A 21,372-nucleotide genomic window follows, 5' to 3' on the forward strand; every position below is an offset into this window, starting at 1 on the left:
CTTTTGAAAATCCAGAAGCCTACTAAAGGCCAATAACACTGGCAATACAGGAAAAAAAACAGTTGGGGAGAAAGAAAAATACAGTGATCTCTTAACAGCAATCTCCTCTGCTGTCAGCTTCACGTAACCCTCTGTCTCACCCCTATTCAAAGACAGACTGTGAAAAAAAACTGTACAACTGCATTAAAAAAGAAAAATCTTCCGACCACAGAAAATGCTCCATCTTGTGTATATGAGCTCATGAGCCCTATGATGCCTGAGAAGAAGTCTTAGTAGCACATGTAAGGAAATACAGAGTACAACACATCCAATGTGTAGACACACAGCCAGTATACAAACTGTATCGTTGTCACCATGTTTAACATGTCACTCTCAAAGCTATATCGGACATGTTAGGTCCATTAGAAGCACCTGAAAATGTAGTCTAGATATCCACGTATAGCACTCTAGAAAAATGAAGCCATCTCACTAAACACACATCTAGTGCAGTTGACACTGCTGTTTAAGTATAAGGACTTTGAACAGTGAGCAGCTAGTGCTCTTATCTTGCCTGCACAGCCCCCAGTAGGCTGGCCTATTATATAATTAAGATTTTTTTTTTCAGTTGAAATGGCAATCCTCATTTCCTATGACTGGTGATTTTTATTAGAGTGTGGCTCAACCCCTCTCCCTGTGAAGCTCATTTTTTTTTCATTTAAATGTAGGGGCTGCACTGGTTCTGCATTTAGCTTTGGGAGGAAAACAATCCCAAGTGCAATGTGGGTCAAATTGTTGTTCAGATTGTTGTCCACTGTAACACAGACTAGTGTGTTAGAGTTCACTATTCATTTAGATTTTTTTTTAAATAAGGAATGATTGTGTGTGTCTTTCTTCTACTTGTGGCACAGATACATCTGACTAAAAGGACAAAAAGGACTGTAGAGAAAATCACTTGACGCTAGTAGAAGTGTGTGTGAAGTACTTTGAAAGAAAAATGGGAAGACCTGAATTAATGAATGTCTAATGTATAACTCTATACGTCTGTCTTTGTCATCCAAGTTATATTTGCTTAACTTTAACTCCCTTGAATCTAGTACTAAAGTACAGATGTAGGCTCTGTGCACAAGAAAAACATTTATCAATGAGATTTGCCATCAAACTGCATATGGAAGCTATTCTAATCTCCCTTTCAGGCTAGGAATCTGTGTGCCACTATCTTCACTTGTGGGCCGAGTACTTTGTGAGGAGCAGGGCTACTCACCAAAGCATTTGAACAGTGAAAACCTTATAAATGAAACATGGGTAATCTATGACCAACGGCTGGTAATCATCATCACCTAATATACACAGAAGTCAATTATACTTCTTGAAAAACATACATTTATGCTCTCATCTACTTAAAAGAAACATCTAAATAAACAGTACCATTGTGATTCTATTTACTATAATGTTCTATAATGTGATTTTTATATCATTAGGCTCAAGGTTGGCAACAAATAAATTAAGTAAAAATAAAGTCTATTTCACAGACAACAACCAGATGAATTGTGTTACAATGTAATCAAGCCATGTTGACTCACTCAGGATTTGAAACCTGTGCTTTACCAACCAAACAAAACTCAAACAAAAAACAACCACATATCGACCAACACAGTGACTTACAGTAGCTGCTACTGAAACACTGAGGTGACACAAAACCCTCTCTACTCTTATGTCAACTGTAATGTACAATAAATTCAACAAAGTCAGTGGCATTGGTGTGTGTATATGCAGCTGTGTATTAAATAAAACACTTCACACTGCTAAACAGATCTATAGGAAGTAAAGAGTCTGGTGATCTATGTCTGTAGTGCTACCACACTTGCACAAGTGTTACGACAAAGATTATTAGGACAGCAGGCCTACACGAAACCCTTCAGAACTCCAGAAAATCACATCTGCGTAGTTGTTTCTTTGCAACCTGCCTGTGTTTCTTTGCTATCCACTGTGTTAAAGTTTGTACAGACAGTCTGTAGGAAATGCCAACATCTGCCTGGGGGCAGCTGACCCATACTTTAACCATTAGAGGGAGAGTTGGCCACACACTGACTTTATTGGTCCAAAAGGGTGAGAGGACAGCCCCTTTTGTTTTCAATATTTCTTGCTGCTATTATTATGAAAGTGGAGACACAGTAGTGAAGACACAAGATTGAAGGCTATGGCAGGATTCAAGCCCAGCAGGGCACTAGGTCTCCAAAGGCAGGGGACCTAACTGCTGTGTGTAGGTCAACACTGTCACTGGCACATCTCCCACATTGCATACCTCCTTTACTTACTAACTACTTTAGATGGAATAAACATTGGTGGTCATTTCAGTGCAAACATGATCATAAGCATATAATTATCAGAATTAGATAAACATAAATACTGTAGGATTAAAAAAAAAGGTTGTTAATCCTGAAGACTACTATCTGCTCTCAAAGAAACAGTAGGAATTTAACAATCATTTTTATGCATTGCATGCAGGTATTAAAATGCCAATGTGCAGTATATTTTACTTGTCAGTGGAATCTCATCCCTGGCTTTTGAAAGCTATGATTACATAAGGTAGATAAGAGAACATCAGAAAAAGCACACAAGATGAAAATGTGCTTGTACCGTCATGTAATGGCTGTATTATGCAAAAATGTTGTCTTTTAAGTGTCTAACATCGCACAGCATTTCTACTGATTTCCCAGTTAGACTTTCACACGCTAATAACATGAGCAATCATTCTTACACTTAAAATACTTAAAGGGTTCGACTAAAAAATGACACTCACTCCCACACTTAACTCGTTCCTTTGCTCTTCAAAATTCACATAAACTTGAGCTCTGTTAGAGAGGCCGGTGTACTCTCCGACATCATCAGTAGTTATTTTGTTCACATGCAAATGAAGGATTACATTCTGTGTGTGTTGGCCCCTTATGTGCAAGCAGGGGCTGGAACATAACTTCACAAAGAAACAGAAAATCTACATTAAAAATTGAAAAAAGGAGGAAGGACATGCAATGCTATTTTTCCAGCAAGATGTTTTTTTTTAATTGTTTTTTTTTTGAAGGGGGGGTTTCTTTCCTTAACAAAATCAATAGAAAATGTAAAAATAAAAAGAATAAAGATAAATAAAAAGATTAGATCATCTGCATGGAATAATGTCATGAATCAAACTGAAAACTCCAAAACGTGGATGAGATAGATGCGCATATACAAACCTGGGTTCTTAAATTGATCCGGGCTGTGTAGGTGCTGGAGGGGGGAGTTGCAGGCGGAGGTGGCATGCTCACTGTGCAGCATCTGAGCCGCTTGGGGCCCCAGGGAGCCATAGTCAGCAAAGGAGCAGGGCCCCCCCCTCTGGTCACTGGGCGCAGAGTAAAACCCATAATCGGGGAGGCCTGGGAGATACAGTATAGGGTGGGGAGGGGGAGGGGAGGGGACTCCATCATTGTGGAAATCAACTTTTTCATTGTCAAAGTCAATGTCCAGATTGTTGAGCATAGCCTGGTGTTGTGTTACACCATTTTTTCGGTTACATCCTTGTGTTTTGTCTGCTTTAATTGGCCCTCCCTGCCCTCCCTCCCCAGCAGCTCCTGCCATGTGGCCAGGCCCCCTTGGCATATGGTCCGTGTTTGATACACTAAGCTGTATCTTATACATTAGCTGTACAATTATGGATACATACAATCTCTCCCTGAAAGAACACAATTAAGACCTCCTCAATTTATCTAATGCCTTGACTTGATTCAAATGGACCAGTAACAAGAAATACAAAACATACATTAAGGCCACAGCTTTGATATTGACCTGTGTCCTCCATGTTTTCTTGCAATCATTAAGGAGTGAGATAAAACTGAAGAATCATTAAAACACAGGTCAATACATTTCTCATTTCAAACCGACAACCCTTCGCCAACATACCTGAAGGAAGCTTTTGTCATTTAAATGAAAAGAAACAGAAAGCGCACCAATCAATAATTAATTTAAAGCCTTTTTTTTTGACCAATGGCAACAGATGATAAGGTTTTTATGTGAATGAGATACAGAGACATTCGTGTTTATTGATGATAGGCATTCTGAAGTGCACTAAGTACTCTAAGCACGTCTCAGATTGGCCTCTTCCAATGATTCTCTCTTTGACACAGATGGTGGATTATCAACAAAATGTCTTTCAGCAATAAGTCGTGCTGACATTTATTGCCTGTCCTCTTAATCTGAGACAAGCTGCTCATATAAAGAGTGCAATTAAAAGCAACTGCTTCTTCTCACACCTCTTTGATAACAGAGTTAATCTACTCAGGAGGGACTAAGATTGGTGACACCGGCTTTTTCATGCTGGGTTTCCCCTGCTGTGTGTTTGTGTTTTTTTATTTGGGTCCTGGAGCGAATAGCCATTCAAAGCCACTTCACCTCTACCCATTCAGAGTGAGACAGTCCACTTCTGCCAAATGGAATGTAAGCACCAGCCATGTTTCTCCCCGCCAATGCTTTTTAGCACTCTGATCTCACCACTTGTGGGCTGTCTGCCCACTCATCAAATTATAGGCTCCAAATACGGCAGGCTTCCCACGTACGTCACATAATGCCTGACACATTGAACAAAGCTCAAGAACCAATCATTCCATTTACTTCACTTAGACAAATGTCACTGAAAATTGATTGGCCTTGCTAATGAGGAAAACTGGATCAATGGAATAATTATAATGGGGGGAAAACATTTGACAATAGCACAAACCATGTTATTGGGAATTCATAAAGGAGCCATTCTAATATGTCACCAGTTCAGAGCAGGGTAGAGACTGGCTCCAAACAGGCATTACTTTCCATTTTACTTTTACTTTCATTATACTTCATTAGTGATTGTGAACATATTTGCAAAAATCGCTTTCATGTAACATACAATTGACCATTAACCATGTTGTGAGAAAAGATTAAACGTCATCCTGGTAAAAGTGAAGTTGTAGCACCTTTGAAGTGATTAGATTACATGCATATAGCAAACTGGATACAAGGGACATTTTTACTCATGAAAGGAGATGTTTCTTATTTGCATGATGCAGATTGGTGAAATATTATGATTATTATCATTATTATTATCATTTAGACCAAGCATTAAACTACACACAATAAAATATGGGTATTAAATCAAAATATTGTAAGCAGAAGATTATTTAAATGGGTTTTAGTTATTAAGTTGTTTCCATTTGAGATAAAGTTCTAATTGTAAGTAACTGGACCACATTGAGCTGGGCAGAAACCAAGTTTTCTTTAATCTTGCAAATTATGTTAACTCACATTTTTTAAAAAGCCAGAATTTGCAACTTTTACACAGACACGGAACACTAACCGCTTGTCCATTGAAAATTCCAATAAAGTTTATTCAAACAATACGATGCGTCCTTAACAATGTTTACAAAAAGAGAGAAAGGCAGCATTAAGTTACGTCCAATTCTATTATGAATAGAGAGCAAGAAGACTGGATGGAATATGCAGGGCAATTGTCAGTTCTGCAGCAAAGCTCCATTTTATATTACAGTTTTAGCTACAACACTTTACTCCGCTAATATTAAAACAAGCTAACTATACTTTGTAATGGATCTTTTGACATCAGCAATATGGGAATTATGGAATACAACTGCTGACAAAAAATGCAGACAACCAATCTTGCAGAAATCCATACAGCGTCTGCCCAGCAGTACAAAAAGTAAAAATTTTATCAAGTGTCATTTAAACCAATAACCAATTCCCCAAAACAATAAAGACAAATCTTATGTAATTTACCCTTTAAATCTATCAACTACCACCTATCGGGCAAGAGATTTCAGTAAGATTGTACACAACGTTTAGCTAGACATTTTCAGACGCATTCCGCTGCATTGCCTGCAGGTGTGGCTGGCTCAGGTAAGAAAGTGGCTTTGTTTGCCGGATAGAGACAGCTGGACAGGAGTAAGACTCAGACACTCATGCACAAACATACAGGCACACATTCTCAAAGCCATATATTTTCATCAGTGGCTATCTGATCTGTTATGCAGGATGAGACTGGGCAGTGTGCGCCCACAGCTGCATTAGTATCACCGATCATATCGCTGTGCCTCAGACCTTCCCACTATTAATATTCACACAATCTATCCAGAACAATGGGCCTTTCTTGGACTCCTTTTTTTTCCACTGGCCACTAATTGGATGTAATTACTCATCTACAAAACAAATGAGCGTGCTGAGGTTGCCTTGGAGACTAGATCAGGGGACCCAGCAGTGCGAATCGTTCGCAGGGCTTCATTTATACTGGTAATTATCTCCCCTACCCCCACCCTCTTTCCCTTCTGCCCTCAGTGACCAAAGCTGGCTGCGAGGCGACGGAGAGGGGAGTGTCTTGCAGTCATCTGTTACTGACATCATCGGGGTGGCTCTCTTTAAGTGGATAAATGCCCTGCTCTCGTTCCCACTTTGCCAGGTGACTGCCTTTAAGGAGGAATCACAAACCTTGAAAGTACTGCTGCTCTTTTTCTCACTAGTTGGAAAATAAAACTAATCACGCTGATGATAAAATATAGCGTCATGCTTCTGGGCCTGCTGGGACTTCAGAATATGAGAAAATATTTCCTTAAGTTTGCCAGAGTTCTGCACCAAGTTTGTGATTATCCTTATTTCTTATCCCAGAGAAACTCAAAATATTAACTAACGCATACGCGTTCAAAGGCACAATACGTGATCCAAACATTAACAAAACAGCACTAGCACAATTAAAAACTCTGCTGGAACCTGCTATTACCCTCAAATTGATCAACAGGTCTTTCAATACAGGGACAACAACAAATCCTGTATTTATAATATTTTTTGACACTAGAAATTGTTGGCTAAAACACATCAGCTAGAAAAGGCCTTGATTCTAAATATTTTCACTTATAACTCTATTTGAATATACATGAATATACTGTTTCTACAGTCAACCGTAAGAGAATACTGGGAATTGGGGAATATGAATATCTATTACCAAAAGTTATTTTCATTTCTGCAAGGAATAATTTTTCATGCAGTCACTCCTCCTTTTCCCTCGTGGCGCCACTGAGATTCCTTGGTGGCCATCAAACCACATCACTCTACAGAAGACGTCAATAAACCTGACATGCTGCTTCTTAAATTAGCTTTGAATTTTAGAGCTGCCATAATTAGCTTTTCCATTTTCACCAATGTCATTTAAAAATAGCGTGAAAGAAACTAACAGCTCTTTTGCTGTCTAGCCTTGCTTTCACTTTCCATTTGAAATAATCTTTTCTGAATGAATGGCTGAGTAATTAACAGCACTAGACACCCTTTTCAGAGAGCACAGACATTTCATAAATAATACATATTTAATGTCTTGTCATTTTGTGTTCAGAGAAGCTTGGCTAATTAATTTTAACAGATGATTTCTTCTTGCATTTACTCACCCATACTCGGGCCTCTGTGTTTTATTTTTTTATTTTACTTTTCATTTTATGCCTGCTTTTCCCTTTTCTTGCTGTTCTTTCCAGTAATGGATAAACTCCTTACCTTCAACCATGGTTGGGGAATGATTGTGGAAAGTAACAGAGGAAGAGGAAATGTGAATCGTGGGTAAAACAATGCACATCAATGTAGTAAATCAGTGTACACTAATTTGATATTAATGCAGATTTTAACCTGTGTGAGATCTGGCCTGGGACTGAGAAAGGGCACTCAGTTATCTACAGTCGGCACAGATTATCCTATTGTGAGCAAGCTCACAGCTGACAGCCCTGGCCTTTTGGCTGAACACATTTTTTTCAAACATGTCTGGTCAGGCTTATTTGGTCTAGAGAAATCTAAGACTCACTATGACTGAAATCCGAGAGAGATACTGGCTACATCTAATGGTCATTTAGAGGGAAATATGAATTACGGAATTATATTTTACAGCAAAAACACACATTTTATGTTAATATATTGCCCAATCTTCTCACATCTTACACAAATTAATTTGGAGGCATTTATCTCACAAAACTGACTATATATGTCTATATTGCTATTGTGTGTTGAAGTAGGTATGCAGGAAACTATGTAATTCGCTTTACAGTTGTACGTAAATACAAATAAGAGGGTAAAAAAGTCTTATTAAAAATGTAATAATGTCACTTCAAAATAAAGGTATAATGCAACACATACTGTATTTCATAACAGAATGTACTGGCCTGACGACAAAATATCTTACTCCCATCAAGCCTTCAGTAAGTTTTCTTTGGAGAGTGTGTTACGTATGCAGCCCCTGGAGGGCCGAGTGGTGATGTCCCTAAAGGCCTGCGCCTGTAACCTCAGAGCATCTGCTACCCACAGCTGTGAGAGCCACCGCTTCGTGGTGGAGGCGCAAAGGGACACTTTGCCCTCCCCAATGTGTCACATCTTTCCCTGGGCCTTGAACAAAAAACCCAAGCAGGATGGGCTTGGCATGCCTGCTCATGTTATTTTGCACCAAATACATGTAAAGCGCCTCTGGCCTCAGAGCTGAGCTCTGCAGATTAGCATCTGGGACAAATGGACCTGAGCTCACCAAGAGCCAGATTGATTAAGACCAGTGCACACAGCCAATCCTGGTCTCCTCTCGGCTGAAGATCACAGAGCTTGTTCGGAGGAAATTGATAACGATCTTAATTTGGAAATGTCTGTCACACGAGTTTCCTTCTTTTCATTTGTGAAGAAACAAGAGGTGGGAGAAGTAGTAAGATAAGTAAAAGAGACAAAATACGAAAAAATAGCAATGACTAACTGAGGGGAGGAATGGGTTTTAAAAAATGTGAAGACAATCCTGACTCCCAGTAAAACTGGCAGAGACACCTCTGCAATTTATACTGCAGTCCAATTTCTGCACAACACTGACCCACAGCCGACTCGATTTCAGTTTCAAACACCTGAGTCAAGTCAGACATACTGTACATAGCAAGTACCCAGACATCTAAAAGCAGCTGAATAGGGCTTTGTGCACACCACAGGTAGAGCCAAGATCTGAGACTGACATTTGAGCTTCCCAGAAAGCTCAGAGGGACTCAGGAAAACACTCAACCAGAGTAGACTGGGACCTGTGAAGTTCCCCGGACTGTCAGAACCATCTGCATTACTTGCATTTTTCTCTGTTTGTATTTGACAATGCTATAGCACAGGAGATTTCAGAGAGTCTACTTTAAAATGAAGAAAACTGAACAACAGCTAACCTTCTTTTAAACAACGCTTTAATCTGTTTCATTAGGTTTAGAATGATTTGTCAGTGTGCATATCAATAAGCAAGCTGTTGTTGACATAAATGTCTAATATTTGGATTCAGTTCATGTATCAGCTACCTGTCAATATCAGTTAGATTGGCTACTGTGGCTCATTTGTGCAAGTTCATCCTTCATATCAACAGCAGAGGTGGATTATACTTGTCCAAAATGCAGCCCAGGTGCTGGTGTATGCATTAGTCATCTCCAAATTAGCAATTTCCTCCTTGCTGCTTTACTATGCAGATGTTCAGCTCCTCCAACTGATAATGCCGTTGCCCTTTGCATCCTCCAGTAGCACACTGTTGTATATAAAATCATCTTCAAACCTGTGGTACTAGCTTTTTAAGCCCAGTATGGGCCGGCACCTCTCTACCTCCAGGCGATGGTAAACTGTGCAGGAGCCAGATCTCTCTGATCTACTTCTCGCCTGGAGCCACAGTCTCTCAAAAGTCCTCACAAACACGCGTCAAGACTAGTCCTTGTTCTTGCTCTTTCGTGGTGCAACATGCTCCTGGTAGAGGATCAGGGCAACAAAATACCTCACCATCTTCAAATGCACACTGAAGACCCAGCTCTTTAAAAAAAGTACTTGGACTGACACCACCTTGGATTTAACCTTTATTAAATAAAACATGCTGTTTTGTCTGTCCTAGAAGTAACCACAGCTCAGTGTTTCGTTTTGCAGTTGTGATAACTGGTACTTTTTCCTGCCCTAAAATGTGAAACGTGTCTACTCTCACAAGCTTTCAAAATACCTGCATTCTTTTATGGTAAGGAAACTAGTAAGTCCTTGTGTAGTTTTTAAATGTAAATCTACCAAAGAACCACTGTACTAGACTGCAAGAGAAGTAGTGGCCAAAAAAAAATAAATTTTGCAAATGTAAAGTTAGTTAGAAAGTTAGAAAGATGATGCAGAGACTATATCTTCAGTAACATTTCTTATTATGGTACACAGCTACAGCTGTGTCTAGGGTATAGTTTGCTGCAAGTGGCAGGCCACAGTGAGATGTCCAAAATACACCTTGTCATCAGCAGTGGTCTGTCATAGACAGGGAAGTCAGCATACTGTCATTTTGTCTGTTGAGCTTTGGGAGTAGGGTGAAAGTGCCCTCTGTCAGGGATAGAAAATGTCTTCCACGATCTCACAACACTCTGTGTGTATCGCTGACAAACAAGCCACACAGCTCACACAAAGGTGTGTCTACACAATTTCTCTTAAAGAAACATAAATCTGAATAATAAATGTGGTTCAAGGGTCGAAATATAATTTTACTTTGGATATGTCTAGGGATGTTAAAGAATTTCTTTGTCTTTACATATAAGTTCTGTGATTTTGAGTGTCAATTTAGGTGACACCCCACATCCCTCCTGCTGGGTCAAAGTAGACGTACGTAATATGTGGTGCTCTATGGGAACTGTAGGTGGAGTCAAAGCACAAAGAATCTACATTAACATCTCACATAAGGCTTTTTTTTTTTTTTACAAAGACCCTTGTTTGCACTAAAAATAGAGAATTTAGCAAAAAATGTAACCATTACAATTGCTATTTCTGAGTTGATTTTGGACTGAGTAGCTGCAAATTAAATGGTAAGATAACACGGAGATACAGCAACATCCCCAGACACAGAGAGGAAGGTCAAGTCTAAACAATCTGTGTCCTCTATTCTCTCTGTGTCTGTATAGAGAGAAGAGACCACTGAATGTATTAATCCATGTAGTACGTTATTAGCATCTTACCAAACACTTAATAAATCATCAATACATTATATTTTTTATCTGTCAAAAAGCCACAAACTACAAGGACTCCACTTGTTATATCATCATGATGCATTCGTGAAGCTTTGAACTGTTATAAATGGTAACAATAAAACAGGAAACAGCTGATTTGGGTAATAATCTACAGATATCTTATGAGATCATTCAAATCACATTCATATCCCAAATTTTCTTGTGTCACTGTGATAATATTCTCTATTTGCAGACAGATACTGCCATTTGTTGAAGTAGCATGGAGATTTAACCAAGTGATATTTTCCTAAAAACTGCCTCATGGCTGTTCAAGTACTCTAAAACAGGCCCATGATGTCACTGTTTACCACTCCCCCCCCCCCCCCCCCCGTTCATAGTCATTTGCTTGTCTCCCTTCCATTTGCAGCTGTCAGAATTAAACTGTACATAATGGTTGCCATCACGTCTCTTGCTTCCTGGCTGCTGCTAACCCCAAATCAACATTCCTGCTTCTTAGTGATGTTCATTGCAATTGTTGGGCAAATTGTTTGTTTTGAAAATGCAAAATCAAATAGCCCGATGTGAAAGAAAGAGCATCTGATTGGCTTCCAGTGTTCCCTCAGTCGATTTGAATTAAGTGCAAATGAGGACAGGTGGGTGAATTTGTATGTCTGTATGTGTGTGCAGATGTAGGTAGTATGCATACACTACAGCCGCTTGTGACTTGTGTGCTCATGTGCAAGTGTGTGCATCTTCAGGTGTCACAGCACATGACATTCAACAGCCATTGTCTACCGACTTTATATCCATGAGTGACTGCACAAACCAGACAACATCTGAGTTACAATTAAAGATTTTCACCAACAAGCTTCTAATAGTATGTCTGATTAGGAAAGACACTCTTGCCTGAAGCCTGGAGGCTGTGTGTTCAGTCAGGGGAGCTATTATTGACAGCTACTGAATGATCTACAGTTGTAAGGGTGGAAAAAGCAGGATGTCTAAATGAAGCCAACAAGTCAATCAATGCTGTGTTTAAGACTTGCATCCTGTTTTTGGAACAAATCTCTTGGCACATATTCGTCTGTGTGTGAATAAAGTGTGTACTGTAATTATGCTTTAATGGAGTGTGTGTACTGTAAGTTCATGTCCTCAGGCATCTTACATGCTAGCACAGAGGCACTGACTAACAATTTGAATATTTTAATTTTTAAACGTTTGTATCTACTCACATACTGTAACGTAAAAGTAGAACAGTAGAATAGGCTTTAATTGACATAGCGACGACATGGCAAGCAATCATTAGTAAGGTGTCCAAGTAACTAAAATGATCAGGTCATACAAGATAGAAAAGTACATGAAAAGGTAAAGAGGAGTAGTAAAAAAGAAGAAAACATTACTGACATAGTGTAAATTGGTTAACTACTGCTGCTACTTACTTTCTACTATTAAAAGGGACAATCCACCATTGTAGTAAAACACTGGGCAACTTGACATTTTACTATAATTAGGTTAGTTTACCATGGATAGTGATCATAATCTACTATATCAAACAAAACTAATTACTAATCTGGCAAAGACAGTATTCTTCTAGGAGTCAAATATTTTGACAAAGTGCACTGCCTAGTTTTCAAAGATTATCTAGCCACATTTTTTGGTGAAATGTTTGATGCAAGGAGATTTCAAGGAAAAACTCGTTTTAGATTCTTGCATATTATTCATAATCTAAAAGGGAAATAGTATGTGTAGCCATATCTTTTACAGGTCAAGTACAGATGTTTTAGGTCCACATTTGATTAAGGTTTTGTTCCAGAAACATCCAGCTGCGAAGATATTTACTGTCAGTTTACTGTTTATTGAGTAAATTAGGCTACAAAAGAATAATAAAGAAAAATAAAAAAGTCTACATTACAGTACATCTACATTTAAACTGTTGATTTTTTTTGTCCTTTTGTTTTTTAAAATCCTTTTATTTGTGTTTATATAATCAAAAGGTGTCAAGATTTCAACAACTCATTATTTCCTGTACCGCAATTATGTTTTATAAATCTTTGTAATAAGTTGAGTTTGCAAAACTCCATTAAAGTGCTTGAATCAGAAGTTTCAGTGAGGACCACCCAGAACTGCAACACTGCAAGGTGAGCTGCAGGCTAGTACAGTGAACTAAATATGTCCATAATGTAAGTTATTGTAGAGTTATGCCACCTGGATGTATTGATATCTAACAAAGGTAAACACGTGTAGGTATTTTAAATATATCAGTTTGATGCAGTAAAAATTGTGATGTAATTAGTGCATTGGCATGCTAACGCGCTAATTGCGATTAGTGCGTTAGCATACTAGTAACATTAGCATTGTGTGCAGAGTATCAGCCCACCCACGCTACTCTGTAATGGTAGTGTGTTTGGTGTTGTTGGCTAGGACATACAGCTAAAACTACCTTGGTATAATATAGTAAGACTTTTTGATTAATTAAAGCGACTGAGGTGAAGGGCATAAAGTTAGACAGAGAGAGCGAGTAAACTCTTGTTGGATCCTTTGAGGGGTAGATGTCTCCCGCCTACTAACATTACAGCTTCCTTTCGAACTGTTGCTGCCAGCCAGTGCACCATTTGGACTATTGCAGCATCCAGCCTTTATCCACCATTCCTCGTCTGTTCTCCATCTTTCCCTTGCTCATGCTTCAGGTAACATCCCATGGACTTGTGAGTGCAAACTAACATTACATGTGTGTTGTATTTTGGTAACTTGGACTATAGTGGTAGCAGCTATTTTGTTTTATGCTATGCTATCTATCCCAAGTCACGACTCAGGCATGCATCATTTTAGTTTTGGTTAAAGCGCACCACTTTTTATTGAGAGTTATAGGGGAAACACACTTAAGTGCTTTTTTAAATTATTGTTTTTTTAGTTTTTTTTTTAGATCTTTTATATAATTTTTGTGTTTAAATATTTGTGTTAACTTTTAAGCTGAACTTTAACTCTCTTCTAGAATGCGACATTATAGAAATACATATCATCAGTGATTGTACATTTGAATGTATTACTGTTAAACATAAAGTAACTACTTGAAATGACTGTAGAGTCCCTCCTAGACATGGTCTCAACAAAATTAGTGTGTTAGTGTTAGTAGTAAATTAGGAATACTTTACTCATCATTTTGGACAGTACCTCTTCTATTTTATATACCAGCACCTCATATACCACCTATTTTACAGATACACAGTGACTGGAAGATGCAGAGCTGTTCCTTTTGAGTCTACATGTGTGTCACAGCTGGACGGATGCAGACCAAACTCTAAAGAGGACCAGTGGTCACATAGCAAGAGTGTGTTAATGAAACCCATTCAGGTGAGTAGAAAGTTTTAACAGTCATAATAATAATTTAATAAATAGCTTGTTGCTATTGCATTTTCTTGTTTGTTTACAAATTGATTTCAAACCAAACTTGCTCCACGTTAAGGCCTACTGTTGGAGTGACACCAAATGAATGAAGCCTTATCTGAATTCACCAAAAGATGTAAAGTTATAATATTAATGATGGCTTATTAACGGGAACAGAGAGTCATATGCATGGGGACCTCAAAAAGCTCAAAGAGCAGCATCGAGGGGCTCTCAGTGCTGACTAGTCTGATAATGTAATGGGTGCATGCTGCCTTCTTCTTGGCCTGACAATACGCCCTCAGTCGGAAGTATCCTTCCAAATTTTTATTAACTTCTGAAGTCTTGAAGACTCTTTGTGAGACTTAAAACAGTGAGGGGTAAAATTAACCAGCCTGTTGGACTGACACAGTTTGTGCAAGGCTTGATCACTGTGTATTCTAGTATGTGTGCTCATACTGTGTGGTTCAGTATGAGGGGTATAGAGTGGAGCTTAAAAGTTTTTACTTTTAATGGTGTGGGGATTTCTTTGATGTTCATGGTTTAAGGGAGTGTGTTTATAAATGAGACACTAAGCTGCATTTTAAAAGTTTGTCTTCTCAGAGGTAAAAGTTGAATGAACTTGAATATCAGAATCAGAATCAGAAATACTTTAATAATCCCAGGGGGAAATTACTTAAAAATGTTTATTGGTGCCCTGTGTCACTGCTGTGTAGTGTTTGTAAAACTAAAGTGTTCCAGAATGATTGTTGTGTAGCAGCTGTTTTTAAATAAATAAATTGTTAAAGTTAAATTTTATAGAGGTTGGTATAAATTGATATTAAACGTATTGTAGGGTCACATTGTAATTTTTTATCTTCTGTTTTAGAAGTTGCTTACATCTGATTTTACACGTCAAGTGAACAATGTTTAAATTTTAGTTAGTTTAGTTAGTGCATACTAACGAGAATGAGTTAATGTTCGGTTATTAAACTTAAATTATTGAATGTTAACATTTTGATACTTGTTATTTATTTAATTTTACTTGTTAAAATGTGAATTGTGTTAATGTTAACCAATTATTCAAAGTAGATTTGATGCAATACACACAAATAAGAAGAGTTGGTTACAGTACTTAGATTTTACTCAGCTTACTTGGTCGTATTCTATTTTTAGTCTTACATTTGCTGTATATTATTGAGTTATCATAACTTAAAAATAATAAAAACTTCGCTAAATTATAAAAAATGGTTAGAAAATGTTTTTTTGGAGTCAGATCAAAGTAACAGTTTTTACAGTGCATCGTGTATATAGAGAGATCTTGGAAACAATCTCTACTGTTTTGTTGCCGAGTGTGTGCATGTGGGCTCGGGGGACTATGTCTATGGGGAGAAGCAGAGCAGGAGAAGTTGGAGAGAGCAGCAGCCACACAGAACATGGACAGAGCGTTTACCTGGCCCTGTGCTCTGTGGGTACGCCAAGTAGCCGCCTCTTCCACGGGCCCCCCTACCTGAGCCACGCGCTGCTGCTACCGCTGCTGCCGCCACCGGTCCGTATGCTGTCGCTGGGAAGCCTGCAGGCACATACACACACATACACACATACATCACTTCCTGCACATGGATGAGTACACCCCAGAGCTACAGGAGAATGCTGATACCAGCACTGAGCTACGGGATAAAACTATAGCTGTCAGAGACAGGGGCTCATGTCAGGGCGACATCTATCAGCAGACTCTTACTGTGATATTCAAAACCTTGCAGATCCACTGATCCACACACAGAAACAGACAGATAGCCATGAGCAACTCACTAGATATTAGATTAAAATAAAAATACGTATGTCAACGTACTTATAGTGATCATCGTGAGGGAAATCTCAAATTACATTAAAACCATAAAATGAAATCATTAGTTTATGATTTTACAATGTAAAACATCAAAAACAATAACTTGCATGAGAGTGGTCTTAAATTGTTATCTTCTAAATTTACCTTTTATAGAAAATGTATGTCTGATTGAAGAGGTGCAAAAAATCTATAAAACTGAGTAAACTGACTTTTGCAATTCACCAAGTCCTTGATTATATTAGTGGAAGCATTTGGCTCTGGGGGGTGTTTATGTCACATGCTTTGGATGAACGATTACAGCCACTTCTGAGCTGCATAGACATGGGCATAATAGCCTGACCTCTGGGGACTACCCCTGCATTTTGTTCGGGAGTGCTCCCAATTACCGAGAGTTTCTGCGGAATCAGAATTATCCACTGTAGTGCAAGAGGAAAGCAGTCCACTTTTTGTTGGGCTGGAAGATATACAGTAGAAAAACATTTACCACAATCAGATGGAGACATCTGTTGGTTGATTTGTCATTCAATCTGTTAGCTCATGTGAAGACTGTACAAGTCTCTTGTTTCTTCTTATGTAAACATTTATAGTACTCCACAACTGAGCCATAAGCTTTAAAAGTATGTCTATGTAAGCATTCATAAAAACCAAATAAATTGTCAGTTTATGACACTAATAAGACCTTAATACCATGCAAATATAAATCCACTTCTTTTGAGTCTGATTATTCCAACAAATATCAGCCTAATAATCAGTCTGTAATTAAGCCAAACGCAGTATCAGTGAATTGTAATTACATTGTTGGCCTTAATGAACACTGTAGCTAGAGGTGGCTGACAGAGGCTAGTCCATGCCCAGGGCCTGGGCTCTTCTCTCAGCACAGGAATGGCATGTCATTAGTGATGATGAGATTCCTCACTCTGGGCTCAACACTGTCTATGCCTAATCAGCCTCCTAAAATTATCTCCACAGGAAATGCTTTCCTCACTAGCAAGAGAAAAAAAAAAAAAAAGATCTCCGAATTCCCTCAATTGGAGTTTTTCTTGATTTCTTTTTTAGCTGTATGTGTGTGCATGTGTGTGTTTCCTCTATGTTTTGGCCACATTCTGGAGACTGTGGCTTAGACATTACAAAATGGCACAAGACACCTTAGAGGATTATTTTTTGAATGCTGTGGAGGTGAGAGGAGCACTAGTGGGTGACCTATTTTCCGAGTCAGCCTTGTACTGCTATTCCACGAAGAGGGGCCTCACACAAAAGACCGATGCGAGGGAGGGAGGGGGAGGAGGTGAGAGGGCAGGGTCAGATGAGCCGCAGCCAAAGAGAAAAACACATAGCTTTTCATCAGCCGGCTGAGAAGGAGGTAATTCACAACTCTGTCGACACAATACGACCATGAATGTGCGTGTTGGGTGTGAGGTGCCATCATGCTGCGACTGGCAGGCAGGTGAAGAAGAGAAAGAAATGCCACTTTCCCCCCCAACTACCTAACAGCTCAGGATAGAATAAGGGACTCAGGCGGCATGGTGACAGGGAAGAAAGAATACAAAAAAAAGACGACAAAAAGGCAACTAAAATCAGGCACATTTATGCTGCTGCAGCCGCACACACACCGGGAACTGATTCCAACAGCTCGAATGATATTCTCCGCCTCTTTTCACAAAAACACAAATCAACTCTGCTACAATGCTAATGATGGCCATGCACTCCTGCATTTCCACTTACAGTGTCCCCATGGTTGCTGTGCGGAACAGTGTTTCATCCACCTCTTTTCACCCCTCTCTCTCACTCTCTCTCTCCTTTCCTAAGTGCTGAATCTATCTTCCCCTCGCTGCCATTGTCATGACACCCCCAATAGACCCGCTGGCTTGGAAGTTAGTTGCGGGCAAAGTTGTGGTGAGAGATTAACTTTGCAGGATTAGGTGGGTTAATTAATAGATGGCTGCTGCTCATTGTTTTGTGCTCACGCTGTAAGAAGCCACCCAAGAGAAGCGCTGCAGCATTAAATCAATTTCATGGCCCTTTTATTACTGAGGAGATAAAGCCAATATTTAGCTTTCAATTCTTCACAATTATTGGGCCCCTGCTTTGCCACTTGAGTGGCTGCGCTTGGCTGGGGACAAGGACACATCTGTTTATGAGCTGTGGAGGCCCGGGGGCCTTGGTGTCCGGACTCCGGGGAACTGTCCTCAGCTTTCTCTCTTCAAGCCTGTAGCACAGAAATTCAGCCTTCCTCAGGAGTGCACACAGAAAGGAAGAGAGATTAGACCTAAAGAAAGATGAGGACTGTCAACATTTCACCCTCTCCCAAAGCAAAAGAATTACATATTCTCAAAACCAATTTCTCAGATTTTATGAAAATGTTTATATTCACAACAAGAATATTTGCAGGTTTCTACAGAAAATTTCCAGTCTGAGGCTATTCTGTGTCTCTTTACTCCATACAAAAAGCTTTAACTTGGCATTCTATTTCCTTACAGCTTTGACATGAACATGTATTTTTCTATCCATGCAACTCCACTGGTTACAAATATTGACAAACATTTAAAAAAATATGCAATCCTATATGTATCCATATTCCTTCTCTACGTCAAATAAACTTCCAGATAAAGTAACTTGCAAGACAGAATGGCAAGCCCAAATTCATGGTATTGTCAGTTCTGTGCTGAAGGAACAAAATGTGCATCCAGAGCAAATAAGGCTCCATTTTCATGACAGTGCATAGCACATATTGCTGCTTTATGCCTGTAAAGTGGCATTTTTCTTGGCTGCACACCGGTTCTTTTATACCCACACCTGTATTTTGTGAGTCTCTGTGAACTTGACTGTACTGAAGTAGGAGGAGAGACGCAGTAGGGGCAGTGTCATAGTGATCAAACAGCACATTGCAATTTTTATGTCAAGGTTTCCTGGGATTTTTGCTTGCACTGACTCTCTGCATGGACCAGGTCAAAAGCTTTGTTTTCTCTATTACAGAACAGTCAAAGCACGTTGCTGAACATTTTTCTGCTTTTAAAGTAGAGAAAAGGAGGTGATGTGATTGGCCAAATTAATTCTAACCCCCATCAAGACCACAGATAGTGTATTCCTTCTTCTCTGCTTTGCGTGATTTTAACAACAAATTCACCAAATGTTGGTGACCATTCCCTGAGATACCCATGCTGGGCTTGACATTGTATTGCATTTGCATTTGTACTGAATTACTCATCAGAGTAAGTGTACTTCATCTAGTATAGACGTTCAACCCTGGACAGGAAGAAGGAGGTGAAGCTTGATCAGGCGATGCATATTGACCCCCACAAATGGACCTATGTATATCCTTTGTAATTGTGTTGTACAGTATGATCTTAACTAAGCTAAAAAAAAAAACTAAAGCTCAGATTTTTCTTCTGATGCACTACTTCTGGTACATTTCTGCAGATCTTTTTTGGCATACTGCCTTTCTAGTCACAGACTCACTTTCTGATCCTATTACTCAGAAAACGTCACAATGAAAAGTTGTTGCATTATGCATCAATAAGGTCCTATTTATGTCCTACCAGTCTGACAACAGCTTGACTGATGTTAATGTAATCTGTACTGTTCTTTGGCCCAAAACTGCCAGCAGCAGCCCCCCACCCCCACCCTATGTCATTGACAAAGGAGCTCCATCAGTCACAGAGCACTCCACTCATTTCTGCTATACGAAGACTGTCAACTGTCTAATGCACAGGAGGAGCCCAGGGACAGTTGATGGAGTCTATGGAGGCCCTATGGATGAAGTAGACTATACCCACATTTTAATATCGCTCTGAAACTGGAAACTAATAGGGCTTCACACAACAAGATTATACCAAACTAGCAAAAAAAAAATCAACAACAATTGTAGCAAATGAGAAGAATATGCCTATTAAATTTAGTATTTGGAGTGTAGTTAACCAGGGTTAGCTTGCTGGCTAATAGAGTTTTCATGCTACGCTGGTTAACACAGTAGCTTGGATTTCGGAAAGAGGCTTGTGAACAAGCCTTTCAGCCTGCAGCTAGTCAATTTTTGGGGCAGACAGGAGGAGTAAGACGGATGAACGGTACAGAGCAGAGATGAGTGAGACAGATGAACAGAGAAGGACAGCAGCCGCATCAGTAGACGAGGAAGACAATGAGAAGAAAGGACAAAGAGAATGAGAAATTGAGGGAAAAATAAGGCCAGGACACGTGTCTAATTCATTACAGGGAATTCTGTAAGGTATTTTGGACAAGAAAAATACGTCAAGAAATAAGATTTTATTATACTCAGGTGAAACATAATAGCCACACCTACAATATAAAGTGCTATTTTGCTACACCACTAAATCAATCAAAGTGTTGTATGATACTGTTACAAAGGAAAATATATTTTTGTGAAAACAAAACAAGCAGTAGAAAATTAATAAACTTATCTAAATACTGCAATGTTAATACTCCCCTAAAACTGTAAAACTATTGAATTCCCCAATTAATTTAAAATGAAGATGTAACAGGATCTATCTATTTTCTATAAAAAAAGAAGTTAAAGCATTTATTTTGGTAGCTCTCAGAATGTTAAATTATTGATCAATTTAAATTTCATATAGTAGAAGGCCTGGTTGAATTAAATTGCAGGAAATTATCGTTTTTTTTTTTGCATGCAAGGCCTTACATGTCATTTGCAAGGTATGTAACACAGTAATTTTATAATGCTCTAATTTATTTATTTTCATTAAAACTGTTTGTTAATCCATTGAAACCAAACAGAAGGTTGTTTAAAAACAGGTCTGTCCGTTTATCAAAATAATCTAATTCCTAAATCCTTAGATTATACTATTTTTCATTTGCATCATAAGGGTGTTTTTGGGGAATGTTGTGGCATACATTTCACAGCAGCAGAAAGGGAAAACTGCAAAACTAGTTGTGATTTAATTTAAATAATAATAAAAAATCAAAGGCAACTTGTTCCAGTGAGAATAAAATCGTTTGGACAGGGTAAATGTGAGACTACCGTGTTGCACATATCTGCATGGCCTGCATCTTCACAACTAGAAACAAGGAAGTGAGTTTGGTGATATAAGGCTAGGAAGAAACTACAATGATTGGTAAATTTGCAAAAAAAGTTGCAGTGATTGGATACAATTGGAAGGTTGTGCAGAATTCATAGGGATTAGTTTCAGTGGTTTAATTTGTGTTAATTGTTGCGATTGCAAC

General features: G+C 38.8%; 1 protein-coding gene across 12 annotated transcripts in view; it reads right to left on the reverse strand.

Moving 5' to 3' along the window:
* The window catches only part of LOC118331313 (RNA-binding protein Musashi homolog 2), a 228,805-nt gene that overhangs the window by 11,169 nt on the left and 196,264 nt on the right, over positions 1-21,372 (reverse strand). For 4 of the 12 annotated variants that reach the window (XM_035666147.1, XM_035666144.1, XM_035666146.1 and 1 more), the window contains exons 11-12: positions 15,784-15,903; positions 3,210-3,389 (exon numbers count right to left, since the gene is read on the reverse strand). The exons of 1 other annotated variant lie outside the window; for it this stretch is intronic. In XM_035666147.1, the coding sequence (XP_035522040.1) occupies positions 3,210-3,389; positions 15,784-15,903 (300 nt within the window). The remainder of the gene's footprint in view (positions 1-3,209; positions 3,390-15,783; positions 15,904-21,372) is intronic. 7 more of the 12 variants (XM_035666148.1, XM_035666149.1, XM_035666153.1 and 4 more) reach the window with 4 other exon arrangements.

The sequence above is a fragment of the Morone saxatilis genome, unplaced genomic scaffold (genome assembly GCF_004916995.1).
Source record: "Morone saxatilis isolate NCDOM2014 unplaced genomic scaffold, NCSU_SB_2.0 Contig20, whole genome shotgun sequence".
NCBI classification, from domain to species: Eukaryota; Metazoa; Chordata; class Actinopteri; family Moronidae; genus Morone; species Morone saxatilis.